Source organism: Lepidochelys kempii, chromosome 8, assembly GCF_965140285.1.
Source record: "Lepidochelys kempii isolate rLepKem1 chromosome 8, rLepKem1.hap1, whole genome shotgun sequence".
Taxonomy (NCBI): Eukaryota; Metazoa; Chordata; order Testudines; family Cheloniidae; genus Lepidochelys; species Lepidochelys kempii.
Genome location: NC_136387.1, coordinates 3285704 through 3303038, shown reverse-complemented (window position 1 = coordinate 3303038; position 17335 = coordinate 3285704). Strand labels below are relative to the sequence as shown.

The 17335-nt window shown below is 47.5% G+C and overlaps 1 protein-coding gene across 4 annotated transcripts in view; it reads right to left on the bottom strand.

Moving 5' to 3' along the window:
• Window positions 1–17335, bottom strand: part of ADAM19 (ADAM metallopeptidase domain 19) — a 52356-nt gene that overhangs the window by 11547 nt on the left and 23474 nt on the right. For all 4 annotated transcript variants that reach the window (XM_073355211.2, XM_073355215.2, XM_073355214.2 and 1 more), the window contains 10 exons: window positions 13625–13817; window positions 13272–13337; window positions 10946–11017; window positions 9995–10161; window positions 8714–8798; window positions 7924–8063; window positions 6079–6256; window positions 4325–4414; window positions 1799–1994; window positions 698–806 (listed from right to left, as the gene is read on the bottom strand). In XM_073355211.2, coding sequence (XP_073211312.1) covers window positions 698–806; window positions 1799–1994; window positions 4325–4414; window positions 6079–6256; window positions 7924–8063; window positions 8714–8798; window positions 9995–10161; window positions 10946–11017; window positions 13272–13337; window positions 13625–13817 — 1296 coding nt within the window. The remainder of the gene's footprint in view (window positions 1–697; window positions 807–1798; window positions 1995–4324; window positions 4415–6078; window positions 6257–7923; window positions 8064–8713; window positions 8799–9994; window positions 10162–10945; window positions 11018–13271; window positions 13338–13624; window positions 13818–17335) is intronic.

The following is a 17335-nucleotide window of genomic DNA, read 5'->3' as shown; positions in this document are numbered from 1 at the left end:
TGGTTAACATTTCCACTTTATTCCCACAGAATTAAGAAAATTCACATTAAAACCAACAGATAGGAGGGGGTGCTGACCAATTTCTGAACGTACGTCAACACAATAACATTCATTGGTTCAGTAGCAACAGAAATAATGAGCCAATGAGAGTCATCTTAAGGAACAATCCTAAGGAGACAGGCTTTGTCACCATTTCACCTAGGTACCTGGGGTAAGCCAAACCCAACAGAGTCATAAACAGGACACAGGGCTGCAGGGCACTTCACCACACTGTGTGTTAAGACTGTTCAGTCTGAATGGATGGCCATGGAGATGGCGATGGAGATGAACATGAACACGCCTTTTAGACATTATAAATATTGGGCCTGGCCGAATAACAGGAAACAACACTTAGCAAAACTTTTTCAAAAATTTCCTTCCCTCTTTACTGTTGGGTAGAAATCTCATCCTTTTTTCTTCAAAATTCAGGGGTTTTTTTGGTGGAATCTTTAAACTTGGAAAAATTTTGAGCAGCCCAAATAAATATCAATGCTACTATCATAAAGAACCGCACAGTTCTAATGGGGATAAGGGCGGTCTGACTGCAGGGAGAGGGCATCAATACGAACAGAGTGTAGCTTGCTTTAATCTGGTGCTCCTTATCTTAGGAAACATCACTTCCCTACTAGCAGTTATCAGTGGCCATTCTGCCTTCTACCTCGTCTCACACTTCCTGTATGTGCCGTAGACATCCTTCCCACAGTTCCCATAGGTGTCGCCGGCAGCGTTAACCTTCTCAAAGCACAGGTCAGGTGCAGGCCTCGCTCCTGTATGGAAGAGACTCGTGACAGGCTTTCGGGAAAGGTGGAGGCTTCCTAGGGTGGCCAGATGTCCCGATTTTATAGGGACAGTCCCAATATTTGGGGCTTTGTCTTATATAGGCGCCTATTACCCACCACTCCCGTCCCGATTTTTCAAACTTGCTGTCTGGTCACGCTATGGCTTCCTCAAACCCAGCACTTGTTCATTCTTTTCCCTGACAAGTTGACGGACGAGAACCTATTACTACTTCCTCCCAGTGAGCAGTGCAGGAGAGGTTTTCCTGCCGAGCATGGACAGCCTGCGACAAGTCCTCAGGAACAGAACACTGCTGGGTGATAGCAAACGGGTGGAATGCTGGGCACAGCTGGAGCTTTCTGGCTGGCTGTCATTGGTATAATTTGCACAAGCACTTGGGTTTGCATTTATGCTTCCTCCAGCCCCAACCGGCTTCTCCTCGATCACATGGTGAAGTCACAATTCCATGCTTGTGAGGTCATAACCTGTCACCATAGAAATCTACAAGTCCTCTGTTTATATGAAAACAGATACAACACAGGCAGAGGAAGTACAAGCTTCTGTGTGCTGCCCCTGCAATATGCCTCAACTCTTCCTGGCCACTTCTGGAGACAGTTACGGGGAGGGAGCATAGTATAGCATACAGGGCACGGGTCTACAAGTCAGGAGACCTAGGTTCAATTCCTGAGGTGGCCAATGACCTGTTGAGTGACCTTGGCCACCTCGTATTCCCTCGTTATGCTTGTTTCCCCTCCTGCCCTTTGTCCGTCTGGTCTATTTGGATTGGAAGCTCCTCCAACTGGGGATTGTCTCTCATTACATTTGTACCATGCCCAGCACAATGGGTCCCGATTTCACTAAGGGGTCCTAGGCACTACCATAATGAACAATAATAATAATAATAATAATCTAAAGCAGATGATCAATTTTGCAAAGACCATCTCACCAGGCAGCCTACTTCTCTGCAAGACACGCTCCTTACCAGGCCCCCAGAGCTCCAAGCACTGCTGCTCGTACGTGAGACACATGCCAACGTAGCAATACGCCCTCCCTCCTGCACACGGCGTACCGTCCATTTGGTAGAAGTTGGCGGGACAGAATGCTGACTTGCCAGTGCAGTGCTCTGGCAGGTCACAGGGTCTAGACGTCTCCCTGCAGAGAGTTCCTGGAGCCATCAGCTAAAGAGATGGAGGGGGAGGAAAAATCAATGGTTACTTCTTGCCTGACTGCAACAGGGTTTTGTTTCTCTATGGTAAGAAAAATCTACAAGTTGTCTAATCTAGCCATCCCTCAGCTCATAGTCGTAGCCAAGCTCCAAACCGCTATCAATTGAACTTTCATTAACTAGCTAGACTTGTTTAAAAACAAGTTAATCTGTTTAAGCCCTTGCCCATCTCACGTTAAAATGAGCTGGGCGAAGTACAGTACCGTGGTGCAGTTAGTATCTTTCATCTCGAGGACGGCTGGGAACCCAGGCCTAGCCACTGAAATGCTGTTAGTGTCTCACAGCCCAGCGGTGATCGGCATGGGCACATTGCACGATAAGGCGATTGCCTGCGATCCCCCTTTTCCGGAAGGGGAGCCTGTGTGAGGATTAATCACCTGGAGAAACTGTGGGTGTTTGAACTTGGGACGTTGGGCTCCAAAACCAGAAATACGCAAGATTTCCTGCAAGATCTAATGAGACAGCAACCCTGTTCGACACGAGCAAGGCAGTCAGATTGCTCCAGGGAGGGCTCTGCTCGACATACATTTATATATTTACACACCACTCATCACACCCAATGCATTGAACTTAGTGACATCTGGTTGTAGAGTTTACATCCACTGGGCCAGGCAAGTGTATTATTTGCAGAACTCAAGTCCTCCACACCCAGGCTTGGAAGGAGTTCAAACAACCAGGCTATTTTGACCAGACTTTCCTAGGAAAGCGGAGATGTAAAGTGAGATCCAGACATCCACAGCACACGCCCTGCTGATGGAGTTTCTCCAGTTACCTGATATGTTACAGGAATTCAATCGTTCACTAAAAGGCTAAAGACAACGATAACGTCCAGTCGAACCCCCACAAGGAAAATGCTCCCTGTTCTCATGTGCAGGTTTCTCCTTGAATATAATTTCACTCTTTCACCAACCACTGGGGCAGAACACAAAAATGATCAATAAACTGGTAACATAATCCACCAGGGAACCTACACGCCAAGCCCTGCTGTGCCAGTTGTCTTCTTGGAAAGAGAAACTTGTCCCCTGATGTGGTTTAACCCCTCGTAATCACAGCACGGCACCAGTGTAAGCCATAACAGATGGTGCTGGCCTCCCCAGGGGATGGAAGGTGGAAGGGAAAAGGAGAAAACTGACTTCTCAACTGTCTAGACTGCCCACGTTTTTTTAAATTGCAGAAGACTTGCAGAGTTCACTCCACTGATCACAGGAGAGGCTGCAGGCAGTAACAAAGTGACAGGAACTGAATCCAACTGGCCACGTGTTTGAAATGACAGGGACTATGACCCATCGCTACTATGCACAAGGACAGCATACGCTTCACACAAGCCTCCAACAGAGCAACGAATTAACCTACATTATGTACTGAAATCCTATTCATATAAACGATAAAGACTTGCAAACATTACTAGAAATGTTAGCTGCCTCCGTTGTTGGGGACACAACTTTAGGTACCTGAAGAGCTGTGCTTTGCAGAAAGTGTTGATATCCATTCTCTGAAATTCTGGCCCCTTTAACGGGTCTGACGCTGGGCACCCAAAACCATGAGTCACTTTTGAAGATCTTGGCCTATACTACTGACAAGCTTAGGACATCGGGATTCGGGACAAAAGGGTATTTTCCTCCTCCTCCTCAGCATTATTTTTCAAAGCAATACATATAAGGCCACAGCCTCAAAGACAGCCTCCACCTTTGTGCTTGAAGCCGATGGCGGGCAGCGAGCAAAGTGGGTACGAACGCAGATGTCTCACACCCTGAGTGGTGAACGTGACCAGGTTGTTAGATCTCTACTTTCTACCATTTGCCCCACTGTTGACTGCAGGTCCAAAATCGGGGGGCTGGGACCCATATGAAAATGTGTTCCTGGAGCCTGGCCAGTACTATACGGCCTCAGTGAGCTAACAGCAGGGATCTATCAGCTGTAGGTGCCTGTTTGTGCCTATCACCAGGGCATCTCTTGTCTTTGGACAGAGGGGGAAGACACTTGCGTAGGAGAATGCAACTGTATTTAAACGTGCATGTTGTATACAAGCTGCTTCCCAAATATTGTGTAGAGATGAATAATAGCAGAGGGGCAAAGAAACTAGAAGGCATAAACAAGATACGCCTGCCTGCGGTGGAGAATCCACACAGTGCTCAGGACTGTGTTACGTACGTCTTTGCAAATCATTGGAGGGAGGATGCTCCTCTCTCCATCAGTTTCCCCTCAGCCACTCCCCTGCTCTAACAGCCCCCTGACCAACCTCTCTCTTCTTTGCTAGTACAGGGAAGATGCAACGGGCCCCACCTTGCACTGGTGACAGCAGGTTCCATGAGCACACTCGGCGCCAGGCTTCAGGGAGCAATCAATGGCGTTGCAGCAGGGATTATTGCACTCCTGAGAGAGAGGAGCAAGAGATGTGCGGTGTTTATGAGGCAGATGTTCTGAGCTAGAAACACCCACGTGGCCAGTTTCCAGGGCAGGGCTTATCCCATTCTTGTTGAAGATGCACACAGTGTATCTGCCCTCCTTCCTCTCCCTGCACGTTCAGTGCAAATGGCCCCTCCAGAAAGGCCCGCACTTGTCTTCTAGCCGCAGCACTGCTGCTAAGCCGTGTGTGTGTCCTGGCAGTAGTATGCTATTGACATCCCTTCTAACGAATGGAAGGTTAGATCACGCTGTGTGCATTTCAGCTGGTGGCTCTGGGCTGCTAGTCCCAGGAGGGTTCCGTCTCATTCTGCTTACTCACAGAGAGAATAATACAGGGAAGCACAGAATGAAAGAAAGGAGGTGACCTGACGTGTTCAGAGATGAAGCTGCACATAATTACAGTGAGCCTGGCAAACTGCAATGCAGAGGAGGCTCATACGGCTGTCAGAAAGGCCAGTGAGTCTCCTACCCCCATTTTTTCTGATTTAGATCTGGATCCAAATCGATTGTGGATTCCAGATCCCTGAACTTTGGGGCTGCTTCAAACCTACTTCTGGCTTTGAATTTTTCAAATGACTCCCCCTCTTTGCATTAGGTCAAACCAGAGGCGCCTGGACTATCTAAAATCTAGAACTCAATGCAAATGTTGTGGTGTGTCCAGTCTACCCATGTAGTTTAACCATATTTTAGAGCTGTGTTGGTGGAGTGATTGCATTAAGATGGCAACTAGAATACTCACACCTAGCTCTTATGTAGCACTTCTCATTGGTAGATCTCAAGCACTTCACCCCCATTATCATTATCCCCATTTTACAGATTGGGAAACTGAGGCAAAGAATGGTGCTGTGATTTGCACAGGGTTAGCCAGCAGGCCAGTGGCAGAACCAGGAATAGAAGCCAAGCTAGTGCTCTATCCACTAAGCTAAAGGGCTTCTCTACACTGAACTCCCATCCTTCCACTCATGCAAATGCTCTTCCCAATGCTGACCAGTCCGTGTGGATTTTTAAAATACGCTCCGTGGTAAGTGCTTTAGCTTAGTATAGTTCCTAAAGATACAAGTATCCAGGTTGCATGCTCTCTCCATACATGCCTCCTACAAGCATGCATGCTGGACGTTCTCTGCACATGCCCTCTGCCAAAAGCAGTGCTGAACGTGTAACCACTCCCTCAAGGGGTCATCAGCAGGGATTAATCCTAAAATCTTCAGCATCAAAAGCACAGACTTCGGTCACGTGAGCTAAAGAAGTCACTTCATTAGTGGATATCAGTAGTAGGCTCTTATCTTCTATGTACATCAGCCACTAGAGGGGGACATGACCCATTTAGCTAGCAAGTTACAAATGCATGTTACCATTATTGTTTGTATTGTGGTAGCCCGCAGAGGCCCCTGTCGGGATCAGGGATGCATTGCGTTAGGTGCTGTACATACAGTTAGACAAGGTCTCGGCCCTAAAGAGCTTTACAATCTGATGGACACTGCACCCATGTTAATTGTCCCTTACACATGCGTGACTCCTGCACCTATACAAGCTGAGCACATAGCATGGGTTTGTGTACCTGTCGGCCGCTTCGCGCCTGCATCACTTTCTCCCATCTCAGCCTCACACAATTAGATCTACATGAGAGTTACCTCCACTTCTCCGCAGTCACATTCCTCCCCATCTTCCAGGTAACCGTTTCCACACCTCTTCCCGCCGTATAAAGTATTGGGGTCTGGCATGTTGGAGAGACAGATCCCTCCGCCGGACTGCAGGTACCTGTCCAGCTCCTTCCTATTGCACGTGCTGAATACCCTGGGGAATGGGTGCCTGCGCACGGATCAGGTCAGAAGAGCATCGCATTAGAGGAGATCTAAGGCATAAAGCAGCAGAGCAAGTGTACACACAGGTAGAACTGCTCCTCCCCTGCGGGCTGGGCCCCCACCAGCACTGCAGTGAAGTTGCACAAAGGGTGAATTTGGCCTGTGTGGTCACGGTCAGGGTCAGATTCCATCTTGTATCCAGGTTACATGGGACAATGAGTTTAGATTTCAGCTCTTTCCCCATGTGGGGGATTCAAGGTGGGAGAGTCTGGAAAAGGCACAGCTGTCACCCCATCCAAGAGGTTTTCTTAATATAAAGTATTAGACTAAAACCCAGGCTCCACGTACATAGCCCCCAGGGAGATATCCCCTTAGCCACTCAGTAGGGCTTCTTCTGAACTGTGAGAGTAACTTTTAGAACCTTACACTTGACACTGAATAATTGGTTGTGAATCTGACTGATAGGAAGATTTATTCCCCCTCTCCGCTCCAACCTCCTACTCAAGTGGAACGGGTTTAAGTATGTTTTCTGCTACATGGCTTTTTAATTTCCTTTTGGAGTGTATGTTAGACTCATGCACATCATGTTGCATTTGTGTGTACACGCATGCCAACGTACTGCCACTTTCCCTCTTGATATCTTCCTTTGTTTGAGAAAACTCAATGACATCAAAACAAGGGGTTTTAAAGATCGGCTTTGGTTAAACAACTTCAGATGTTCTTGGTTAAATGATGGGTTTGTTTCGTTTCAATAAGAAGGGGGTGAGGAGTGGGGGGTCCGTTAGGGTTTTTAATTAGCACAGAGCCCAGTTCTAGAACTTCTAGAAACTCTTCTGGAGTCCTGAGGAGTTAATTTTTCAGCAATAAGAGGGTGTGTGGCTTTAAGGGAGGAGGGGAGAGCTAGGGTTTTTGTGTGTCTGAAGAAACACGGAACCCATGAAAAATTAACCCTGGAATCCCCCTGTGTTCACACTCGAGCTCTTCCTCCCTCTTCCCCTCAGGGCTTGCTGTTCCTTTCCTTTGAAATACAGACTTGTAACCACTCACCTGAAATAGAAGCAGAGGAGCATGGACCAAATCCATTTGCTGCACCATCACTTACAGGGCAAAACTACGCTCTCACACCATTAACCTGTTAATTGCCCCCAGTGAATTGACATTAAGTGGATCTGAGTTCTCTTAACAAGAAGCTCATAACAGGCAAGGACAACCCCAGGTAAAGATCAGCTTAGAAACATGGCTCTGTAGCTGTGCCTTTTGACAGTCCCCCAGGTAATCGCTTTGCCCTTGGTTACCACATTGCCTGGGAGTATGATCCCTGCTGCTGTACAGGTAAGAGTGCCTAACTCCCATAGGGGTATTTTACATACAGAGCACATGCAACTAAATCAGGATGCACGCTGCAGGATGCATGCTGCAGGAATGCTTTGGCAGACCCCTTTGGGGTCGGTCATTTGGTGAGGGGCAGTTTACTTTAAGCTGGGAATTAAACTAACTGCCCCTACCATGTGACCCAAGTTGCCACGGAAGCGGTGTCTCTGTAAACCTATTACAGACAACACCCAGCGCTGGACCCGGCTCTCTGCTGCATTCTCCATGATCCCGGTCCCGCTGGGTTCTCCGGGGGCAGCGGGTTTTGTTTCCCTCGGGGAGGATCACGGGAGAGCGACTCACCCTGTGGCAGCAGCCATGATGCAGCCTCCGTCGTCAGCATGGGCGGCACAGCAGCCAGCCGAGTCGTGGCTCATGCCCAAGTTGTGGCCCATCTCATGGGCCACGGTGGCGGCGACGCCGATGGGGTTGTCGGAATGATCCTGGTCGGAATCAAAAAGCAGGGTCGGCGTGTCACTGACACGTCGGCCGAGCGCTCGCGCCCAGCAGGGCTGGGCAGGGAGGTGCATTTTCTGCTGCGGAAGATGGGCCTGCAGCAAAACGCTCAGCTAGAGCAGCCTGCACGATGGGGTCTGGACGCTGCAGCTCAGCTCTGTCCGTTTCAGATGTCTGTTGCAAAGTGGCCTGCTGGCAATGAGCACCAGTCTGTACTGCCCACGGCCTGTCTGTCTGGGCCATAATGCTGTATAACAGGCCTTTACATTTGGTTTAATTGAATATTGTTTATCGTTAGGCCCCAGTAACCTCTTACATGACAGGAGTGGTGGCACCATGTGCTGGATTGCTGGCACCCGAGACTGAAGTCTTGTTTTCTACGCACAAATGCTCCAGATTCAACTCCCACCTCCATCTTCTCCCCACCAATGTTTTGTCAGGACTGTGTGTGCTCGGGATGAATGAGGTACCCAGAGCCTTTCACTGATGCATGAAGAATTGTTACCTGGGGTTGTCTTTGACCTTTTATGAAAGGGAATGCTGGAGACCGACCTGGAAAAGCGTTTTCCGGGAGGCAGCTATCACATGTATTTGCTACACACAGGAATCGCCTGATAAGTGGTTAGCAATAACTTACCATGTTCACCCCTCCAGATTGGAAATCGGAGCACATGGCCATCAGCGGAGCTAAGCCGATTGTGGTGCCCTGGAACGACATCCCACTGAAAACAATCCGGAGAAATAATGAAATGGGACAGCGATCTAGTCTGAGGTGTTGTAGAAACCAGTGGTGTCTGTAGCCTTATGAACTTACATCAGACCATAAGGAAATGGCTTCTTCGTTAATACCTTTCCTGCTATCTTCATAGTTTAGCTTTTCAGCTCCACCATTCCTCTTCTAGAGCTAATAGTTCACCTGACACCATGATCAAGCCATCTGGACTGTGCAGCCAATCCGATTGCTTGTAATGGCCTGGGGATGTTCCTAGCAGACTACTGACTTCCTGGACTTGGAAACAAACACACAAGAGACTGTCCACTGAAAGTCCACCCCAGGCTGTATCCTGAGCCCACTGTATGCTGGGGCCACACTTTGGAAATTTAATGTGTGCTGGGTGAATACCCATGCAGTGCAGACATATTCTAGGGCTCACTAGCTCAGTGCGTTGATTTAAGGAGTCCCCAGTGACCTGGAACGCTACACTGCCCTTTCAAGTTTTTAGGGTCTTATAAGAAAGCGGTGGCTTGGGGAATCATGTCTGACCAGACACCCAGAACAGTATCAAAAACAGGGTGGATCCGTCCGTGAAAAACCCCACGGAAAAGCTGTTGTATCTCTGCATTTTCTTTTCACTGGTTCCCAGTCCACTTCCCACAACCTGCTAATGGGAAATTCTCACTGGAGAAAGAGCCAGAACTAGGGAGCTGCTGCAGATTGTTCTTCTAACAGGCCAACCTTGCTGGCCCTGTATCCAGTGGCACTAATCAGATCAACAGGATGAGTCACTCTGATCAGCCAGCTTGCTCCCAGCCCGATGCACCAAGCATGTCAGAGGCAGAATGATGCACTTGCTAACACAGGCCCTGTCCCACAACTGGCTGAGTGCCTCCTGCAATCTGCACCCACTGAAGACTGTACATCTTGCCTTCCGGCCCAGATCTTCAGAAAAGTGGGTGCACTACTGTGCATGCAAAGATGCGCAAGAATTTGCATGTGTATTGTGCAAATAATGGAAATGGCAGTCCCCCGCTTCAATGCACATGTACTGTGACTGCATACCACTTGGGGATATGCACCTTTCTAAGGCTCCAGCCCCATGAATGTGTTCCAGCAAGAACCTTATCCCTGCTGATTTCACACCTTGTCCCTTGATCCCTTGGGCAGAGAGATTGTGTTATTCCAGGAAAAGCAACATACGTGATTAACTGGGCATTGTCGTGTTTTTTGCGGGTTAGCAGCTTGCGCCTCCAAGCGAGGAAGGACCAAAGGGTGGAATGTGAATTCTCGGATACATCGCACTTATTTCGGTCAGTCCAGACCTCCAGCCCCACCAGGGCAATCCGAATGTCCAGGGACTTGTAAAACTAGAAGATGCACAGAGAAGAGAGGAAAGAGCCGATCAACTGATAGCTGCTGATTTTTCTCCTCATTTTAAACCGTGAATATAAACGATGTGAAATATGTGACTTTTGTACAATCAGACAGAACCATAGGTTCAGGGAAAGTGGGTCTCCCTAGAAGCATGTTCTACCCTCAGCTCCGGGATGGGAAGAGCCCGGTCAGCATCCAATACAAAACCCTTCCAAAGCACAATCTGGGCTGGATGCCAGATGTAGTGCTTTCATTTTGTGGCTAATGGTGCTCAAGAATCATAGAATATCAGGGTTGGAAGGGACCTCAGGAGGTCATCTAGTCCAACACCCTGCTCAAAGCAGGACCAATCCCCAATTTTTGCCCCAGATCCCTAAATGGCCCCCTCAAGGATTGAACTCACAACCCTGGGGTTTAGCAGGCCAATGCTCAAACCACTGAGCTCTCCCTCCTTGTAGTTTGCTGTAAGCGATGAAGGTCATCCACAATAACACAGCTTTGAGAAGAAACAATTCAAAACACATTGATATTTTCTTGCTAACACCCCTGTAAGGAAAGGGGATTCCCTCTCGGCTCCCTGTCTCCAATGCCTCTGCTCAGTGGAACTGTTCTGGGGATGCCGTCCAGTCTACACAGTGCCAGGTCATCAGGGAGAAGGAGCCAAAGGGGAATTCCCTTTGCCGAGAAGGAAGCTTTCTTTCTGGCACAAGAAGTTCAGGTGATGGTGTTTCGCTGAGATTTCAGCTCCTTTCCCACCGGTTACACACCTGGCCTCACCTTATCTACGTAATTAGCAACCGCCACTAGTTTATTCTTCGTTAGTTGAAGGTCATAGTTATTCTTCTGAAACTGAATGAAACGAGCACAAATCAGCAACATCCTTTAAAAACAAACAAGAGCGTAACACACATTTAACCAGATCATGTTATTCTGAAAATGCTGAAGTGACTAACCCAGTCAGTGCACATGTGGTGCCCAGGAGTCCTTCTTCAGTGTATACACCAGACCCCTATTAGCAACAGGAGGAGCTACCCAGGTCTAGATCTCGTAGCACTTCTCCCCGTGCTCTGAGCTGGCAGCATCATATCACCGTGACGCTAGTCATCGAACAGAGCAACGCATGTACATCCCAGGTGAGAATCCCCTAGCCAGACAGTTACGTAAGGAGTGGACTAATTTGCCATGTTAAGCACAAGGTAATGTAACTTCATGCCTATAATTAGCACAACCACAGCACTTATCACAGAGGATTATTTACACAACTCACTTACCGGACAAAAATGATAGCTGCATTGCTTCATTTAAAACACTTTTGGCCCATTGAAAACATGTGATAAATAATGAATTAACTTGGCAAATAATGTTTGATTCATGTACTTAAAATAAGTTACAAAAAGATCTTTTAAAAATAGACTGGGTGTTTTCACTGGAAAAGCTGGGGCATTTTTTCTTTTAGGAATGGGTAGTTTGCATTGATCACATCAAGGGTTTGACTAACGAAAGGGTGAAGAACATCTGGTAATCCCTGAATAAGCTGCATTTTCTCACAATCTCTGCAGTTTCCTGGTGCCTAACTCAGGAGAAACACCCAGAATCTGCCTCTCTAGTGTCATTCAGAATAAGTTACAGCCAATAGCCCTGAAGGAGCTGTGCAATTCTAGCATCAGGTTGTAACTTTATGAAGGGGGTGGACCCCCCTACTCCACTCTATGCTGATAATTAAATGATCAATTAAACATTGTCACGTTTGGGATGGTATTGAACAGCTTCGACAGAAAGTTTAGATTCGCAGCATCTGAAACCTCAGCAAGAGCTTTCTTTACCTCCACCATTAAATACCAACTGAGAATAGCCAATCACCTGGATTTCTTTAGGGAAGAGACAGGGAGTAGAATTAGGGGACCAGGTTATCCCTGAGAAACCCCACAACCCCAAATCACAATCTGTAGAGAGCCATCATTAAACGTGGAGCTGTGTAACTGAATCAATGCTCCTGCATGCTGGCTGCTAATAAGATATGGAGCCTTTTCACTTCAGGGCACTGGTTAGTGTTACCCGGAGTTTTCAGAACCCCAGCAGGGGTAACGTAACTGTTTCACTTCAGGAATAAATCAATGGGAACACAGCAATTCTGTCTGATAAAAAGATTAATGCAAGTAAGCAAGCTCTATCTAAACTGCAGTTTATTAGATTTAAGCACACAGAGACATAAGCGATAGGTTTCGAACATCCCAGATATCTACCTGAACTCTGAAACAGTATTAAGTAATTAACAGCGGGTTTGCAGTAGCCAGTTGCTCACCCACCAGAGAGAAAAGGTGTCAGAAAAAACCTCTCTCAAGATGGCTTAAGAGGACTGCTCCAAAAGTACACTCTTTTATCTAGACATTTTATAACTAACTTCTACAAAACACATAGGTCATAATGACCCTACTGGATCTTCACTTTTCTAACTTTCAATAAACTTCTAATGTCAGAGGCATCTAGACTCAAGGTTTCCATCCTCTTACCTTCTTTCTGTCTCGGTTATTTACTTTTCTTTCCCCTCCTCCCACTCTGATTAGCAGAAACTGCCAGCTAGATTTTGACCTTGTATCTAAAAGCCTGCTTTCCAATTAACAGTTAAGTATGTGGTGTTCTTTTTTATTAATTCATGGTGGCTGACTGCTCATAATGTAGTTGCAATTGGCTTGATCACATTCTGAGGTACACGCACCCCTCAGATCCAGGGTAACTGTTAGTAGTCAGTGCAGACTGGTAGTGACAGGCAATAGTTACATCTCTGATGGCTGTGCAGTGGCCTACTTGAAATAAGTGGGTGGCCTCAATCCTAGACACTTGTCCGTATCACAGTTTCCATCTCCTATTGGCAATAAACGGCATCTTTCCTGGGTATTCTCGGAGTAGTCAGGGAGGGACCAGGAGGACAGGGAAGTGGAACCCCATTATGTACACCCTGCCAGGGTCCCTCCACATCAGGGATAGCTGTGATGGCAGGGGAAAGCTGCCCCTGCCACTGTCTGCACTCTACCCGTTCTGCAGCTAGAGAGATTTGCCATGGACCCAGTTCTCAGCCGGTGTAAATATGGCGTATTTCTCTTACCTCTGCAAAATCAGCCACAAGCAGCAGCTCCACGTACTTCGTAGACTGCAAATCCTCCCGCTTCACCTGTGACAGAGCACCATGGAGGTTAGTTGTGTTTAATCATTTTTCTTGTCTGGCAATTGCTGCCTTACTGACGATGCCCCTGCCCCCCGTTACACATGGACACTTGTTTGCTTGAGCAGCCACTAGTTCCTAATCACTGTCTTCCTTTTGGAGGTACTATAACCCCTTGGTTTCATTTCCACAGCCCTGCTCTTGGAGGACAGCAGTATCACCCTGCTCACAGGGGATGAGCCACACCCTGCCGCGTGTTGCACATTAGTGCCCTAGCTTACATGGTACGCACTCACCCTGTGATGGTGTGCTGTGGCCCGGCCTGTCAATGTGTTGAGCCAGTGTGTGGTTGTCGTTTCTTCGTGCAGATATCCACAAGTCCCCTTGGGAAGCCTCAAATGTTCTGATCTGTAGATCAAGTGTTGATCCTGGCTATCGGGGACCGGCTCTAAGATGTAACTGAGGTTGCTGCTCAGTACTATAAGACCACTGTTGAAATAAGAGGCAGTGAGAGAAAGGATAGTTCAGTGGTTTGTCAAGGATCCAGAAAACCAACATTTAATTTCCTGCTCCACCTGTGCGATCTTTGGGAAGTCACTGAGGCCCAAAGCCACTAACTTTCACTGAAATCCTTTGACAGTCTGGGCCTTAGCTTCTCAGTGTTTCTGTTCCCCATCTGTTCTCTGGGGACAATAGGGGTGTTGTGAGGATAAACACATTAGTGATTGTGAGGTGCTCAGATACTGTGGGGAAGGAAGCTAGATAAATACTTGAGACAGGGAAATGATGTTACCAGTTAATACAAGAACTTGTTGAGCTTTTTTTGTCTAAAATATTGCGCACCAAGAGGCTGATCAACTGAATCACAAATTGGCATTTTGACAAAACAAGAAAATGTTTTGTTTTTTTCATCAACAGAAATTTGAGGTTTTGGGGTTATTTTCCTCCTTAGGTTTTTCCTCCATTTTGAGGAAATGAGGCATTCTCCCCAGACCCCGCCCCCATTTTCCACTGGGAAAAAGGGGAAGGGAACCCAAGCCAAAAGCCTGTGCATTTTGAACCAAAACAATGTTTTTCATTTTGTTTCCCTTCATGAAAAAAAAATATGTGAAAATTTTCAAGTGAAATGTTAATTTAAGGGTTTTTCTCCATTTTCCCCTGCACAGAAAATACCATTTTCCAACCCAATCTAGTCAATAAATACAGAACTACAGCCTCTCCAGGATGCAGTCACATGGGGGCTGGGAATGTCAAAGGTGTCTGGGAGAACAAAGCATCCTAACTCCCATGGTCTTTCAATGAGAGTTGGGCACCTAATTTCCTTAGGCTCCTCTGTAAATACCAGCCATGATCAATAATATGTTGTTTATCATATAGCCATGCGCCTTAGATAATCGTTCTTGGGGCCTTTTCGGCCACAGCCCACAGGGAAGTGGCTAAGAATTTATTAACCTCAATTTCTCCATTTGTATTAGGGGGTAAGAGATGCAGGTGAGGCAAGGGATGAATTGCTGTTCTTCTTTTGCTGTTCACAGGGGTGAATTTCATCCTGACTGTTTGAAATTATACTGAAGATTGGAGAGAGACAATCCGTAACACCACTGCTGGTACATAACAAGCAGTGTTCCAAGTAGGCTAAGAGCTCCTATTTTTATCTCCTTCATGCAGGTTTAATTTCATTTCAGCCTTTGAGACACTGCAGGGGTTTGCCATGATACAAATGGAAGCCAGGGAGCAACAGATCCTTAGCACATCCCATGCAGGAATTCCCTTCCCCCAACTGCCCAGGCTGGGACCCACCTCTGGCCGAGGCTTCTTCTGGCCAGCTATTTTGGTCTGTGCTTCCGTGCACGGCACAGTGTGGGAGGGAAACTAGCGCATCCTATTTAACAAACTGAGTGGCCGATAGAAAAGAGCTGTAAAAGAACATAAATAATTGATATGGTCATAGAACGCTCTTTCGTTCTAGTCTGGGGTTGTATTCAGGATGCTCTCTGGGAGCTGGGCACGGTATCCAGATTTCATATATTAGAAGCCTGTTATTTTCATTTAAAAGCTACTTGCTAGAGCAAGAGTTTCCAGGCGACCCCTTTCAAGCAAACTAGGGAGCCATTGTGGTGTTTTGCCTGATTTCCCCTACAGCTCTCCCCCACAAGCCCACCCTGTGCAGTCACTTAGGCACAGCTCTGTATTTCCAATACTATCCGGGAAGCAGTGGCCCCTTTTGATAGACGCTGCATAGGATGGTCAGCAGACTCCTTCCCCAGGCCCCCAAAAGGTGCATTGCAGCCATAACGGAATCGGCACAAGACCAATGCCTTTCCCAGATCCCTGCAGAAATCATCATCTGAAAGACCTGAGCAGGCTTTAGAAGCATTAGAGAAGCCCTGTCTCTTGTATTCCCAGTGCCAGAAACACACCTCACGTTGCAGAGTTACTTTAGGGGCTGCAGAGCAATGCCAAATAAAGCTCACCCTTATTGCTGAGGAAAAGATCCCGGTTAAATTCTGCTCTCGTTTACACTGGTGTTAGTCCACTTGAATCAACAGGGGCTGCCCCTCCAAAAGCAGCATTTGGCCCCACTGGCAGATGCCCAGGAAGAATCCACTGGTGGGTTGCATAGCTGGGTGGTGGGGTCCCACTGAAAGCTTTGCTTCAAGCTTATGCTTCTTCTGCTTCAATGCAGGCCCCTTCCTCTTCTTTAGTTCCTCAGACACAAGCCCACTGTAGCCCTGCTGGTACTCGTGGCGTTTGCTCACACTGTGGTTTATTACCACATAGTAACTAATGAGCTCACTTCTGCATAAACTTTATGAGATAGACTCTGTGGCTCTTGTCCTGCAAACACACCTGCATTGAATTTTAAGCACGTGACTAGGGGCTAAAAGTTAAGCATGTACATGAGTATTTGAATGATCGGGGTCTATGTTTGTACAGCACCCACGGAGCCCCAGTCCTGATCAGGGACTCTTCATTTTCTAGCAGTAACATAGGTCAACAGCCAAACCTTAAGCTTTTAAGTTTAAGTTTACTTAAGGTTTAAACTTAATGCTTTTACCAGCTGAAGTCAGGGAAGCAAAGCTTCCACCAGGCGAGCATCCTCGCTGCTTTTCCTCTTCCTGGGGGGCAGCATGCGGCATTTGGCTGGTTCTGTTGGCTAAGCTCTTAGGAGCAGGGACCATCTTCTTGCTCTGTGTTTGCACAGCACCCAGCACAATCAGGTCTTGGTCTGTGACTGGGGCTGCTAGGAGCTACTGCCATACAAATATCAAAGAATAGAGTGACGGGGGAGCATGACCCTGCCTTCTTCGGGATGTCCTGTGCCCTGACGATTCACCTGGAGAACGGCTCCCATTGTGTGGAACAGAAAGCCTACATTCATGTCCCATCACTGCATGGAGTGCAAGAAGCTGGGGGAGCCTCCTTGCATGCCCACCCTGCTGTAAGCATCCCTGGAGCAACATGGCACAATATGTCCTGGGGGTAATTCGGTACAGTTTCTGACAGTTCAATATGGTCATGTTCTAAAAAGAGCTCGGGATGAAGATACCCTTGGCTTCTCATGTGCCTTGGTCGCAGGCACAGGCCCACAGCCTGCCAGCCTGAGTGGACAGTAAATGACTGAAATGGATTCTCCAATTTGGATAAACTGCTGGTTCATTCGCAAAACTCGGCAGCTTCCCAGCACAAAGCTGAGCGAGTGACGGCGCGGACAGCAAGGAGGCTCCTTCAAGATCAAGGGCGACGCTCAGAGGGATGTGCAATCTCTAGAGATGTATGACAGGGCTGGGGCAGAGGTCTGAGAATGGGGCATGTAAAGGAGCAGTTACCCATTTGCAAGCACTAACGCCTGCTTGCCCATGCAAAGGTGGGATTTGTGATGAGCAAACGGGTGCATTAAGCATTTTGTTAATGCTTAATGCTTAAGTAAAACCATTAAAGCTTACCTGGTGGCAGCTTTGCTTCCCTTGACTTCAGCTGGTAAAAGCTGCGATCAAGATTCATAG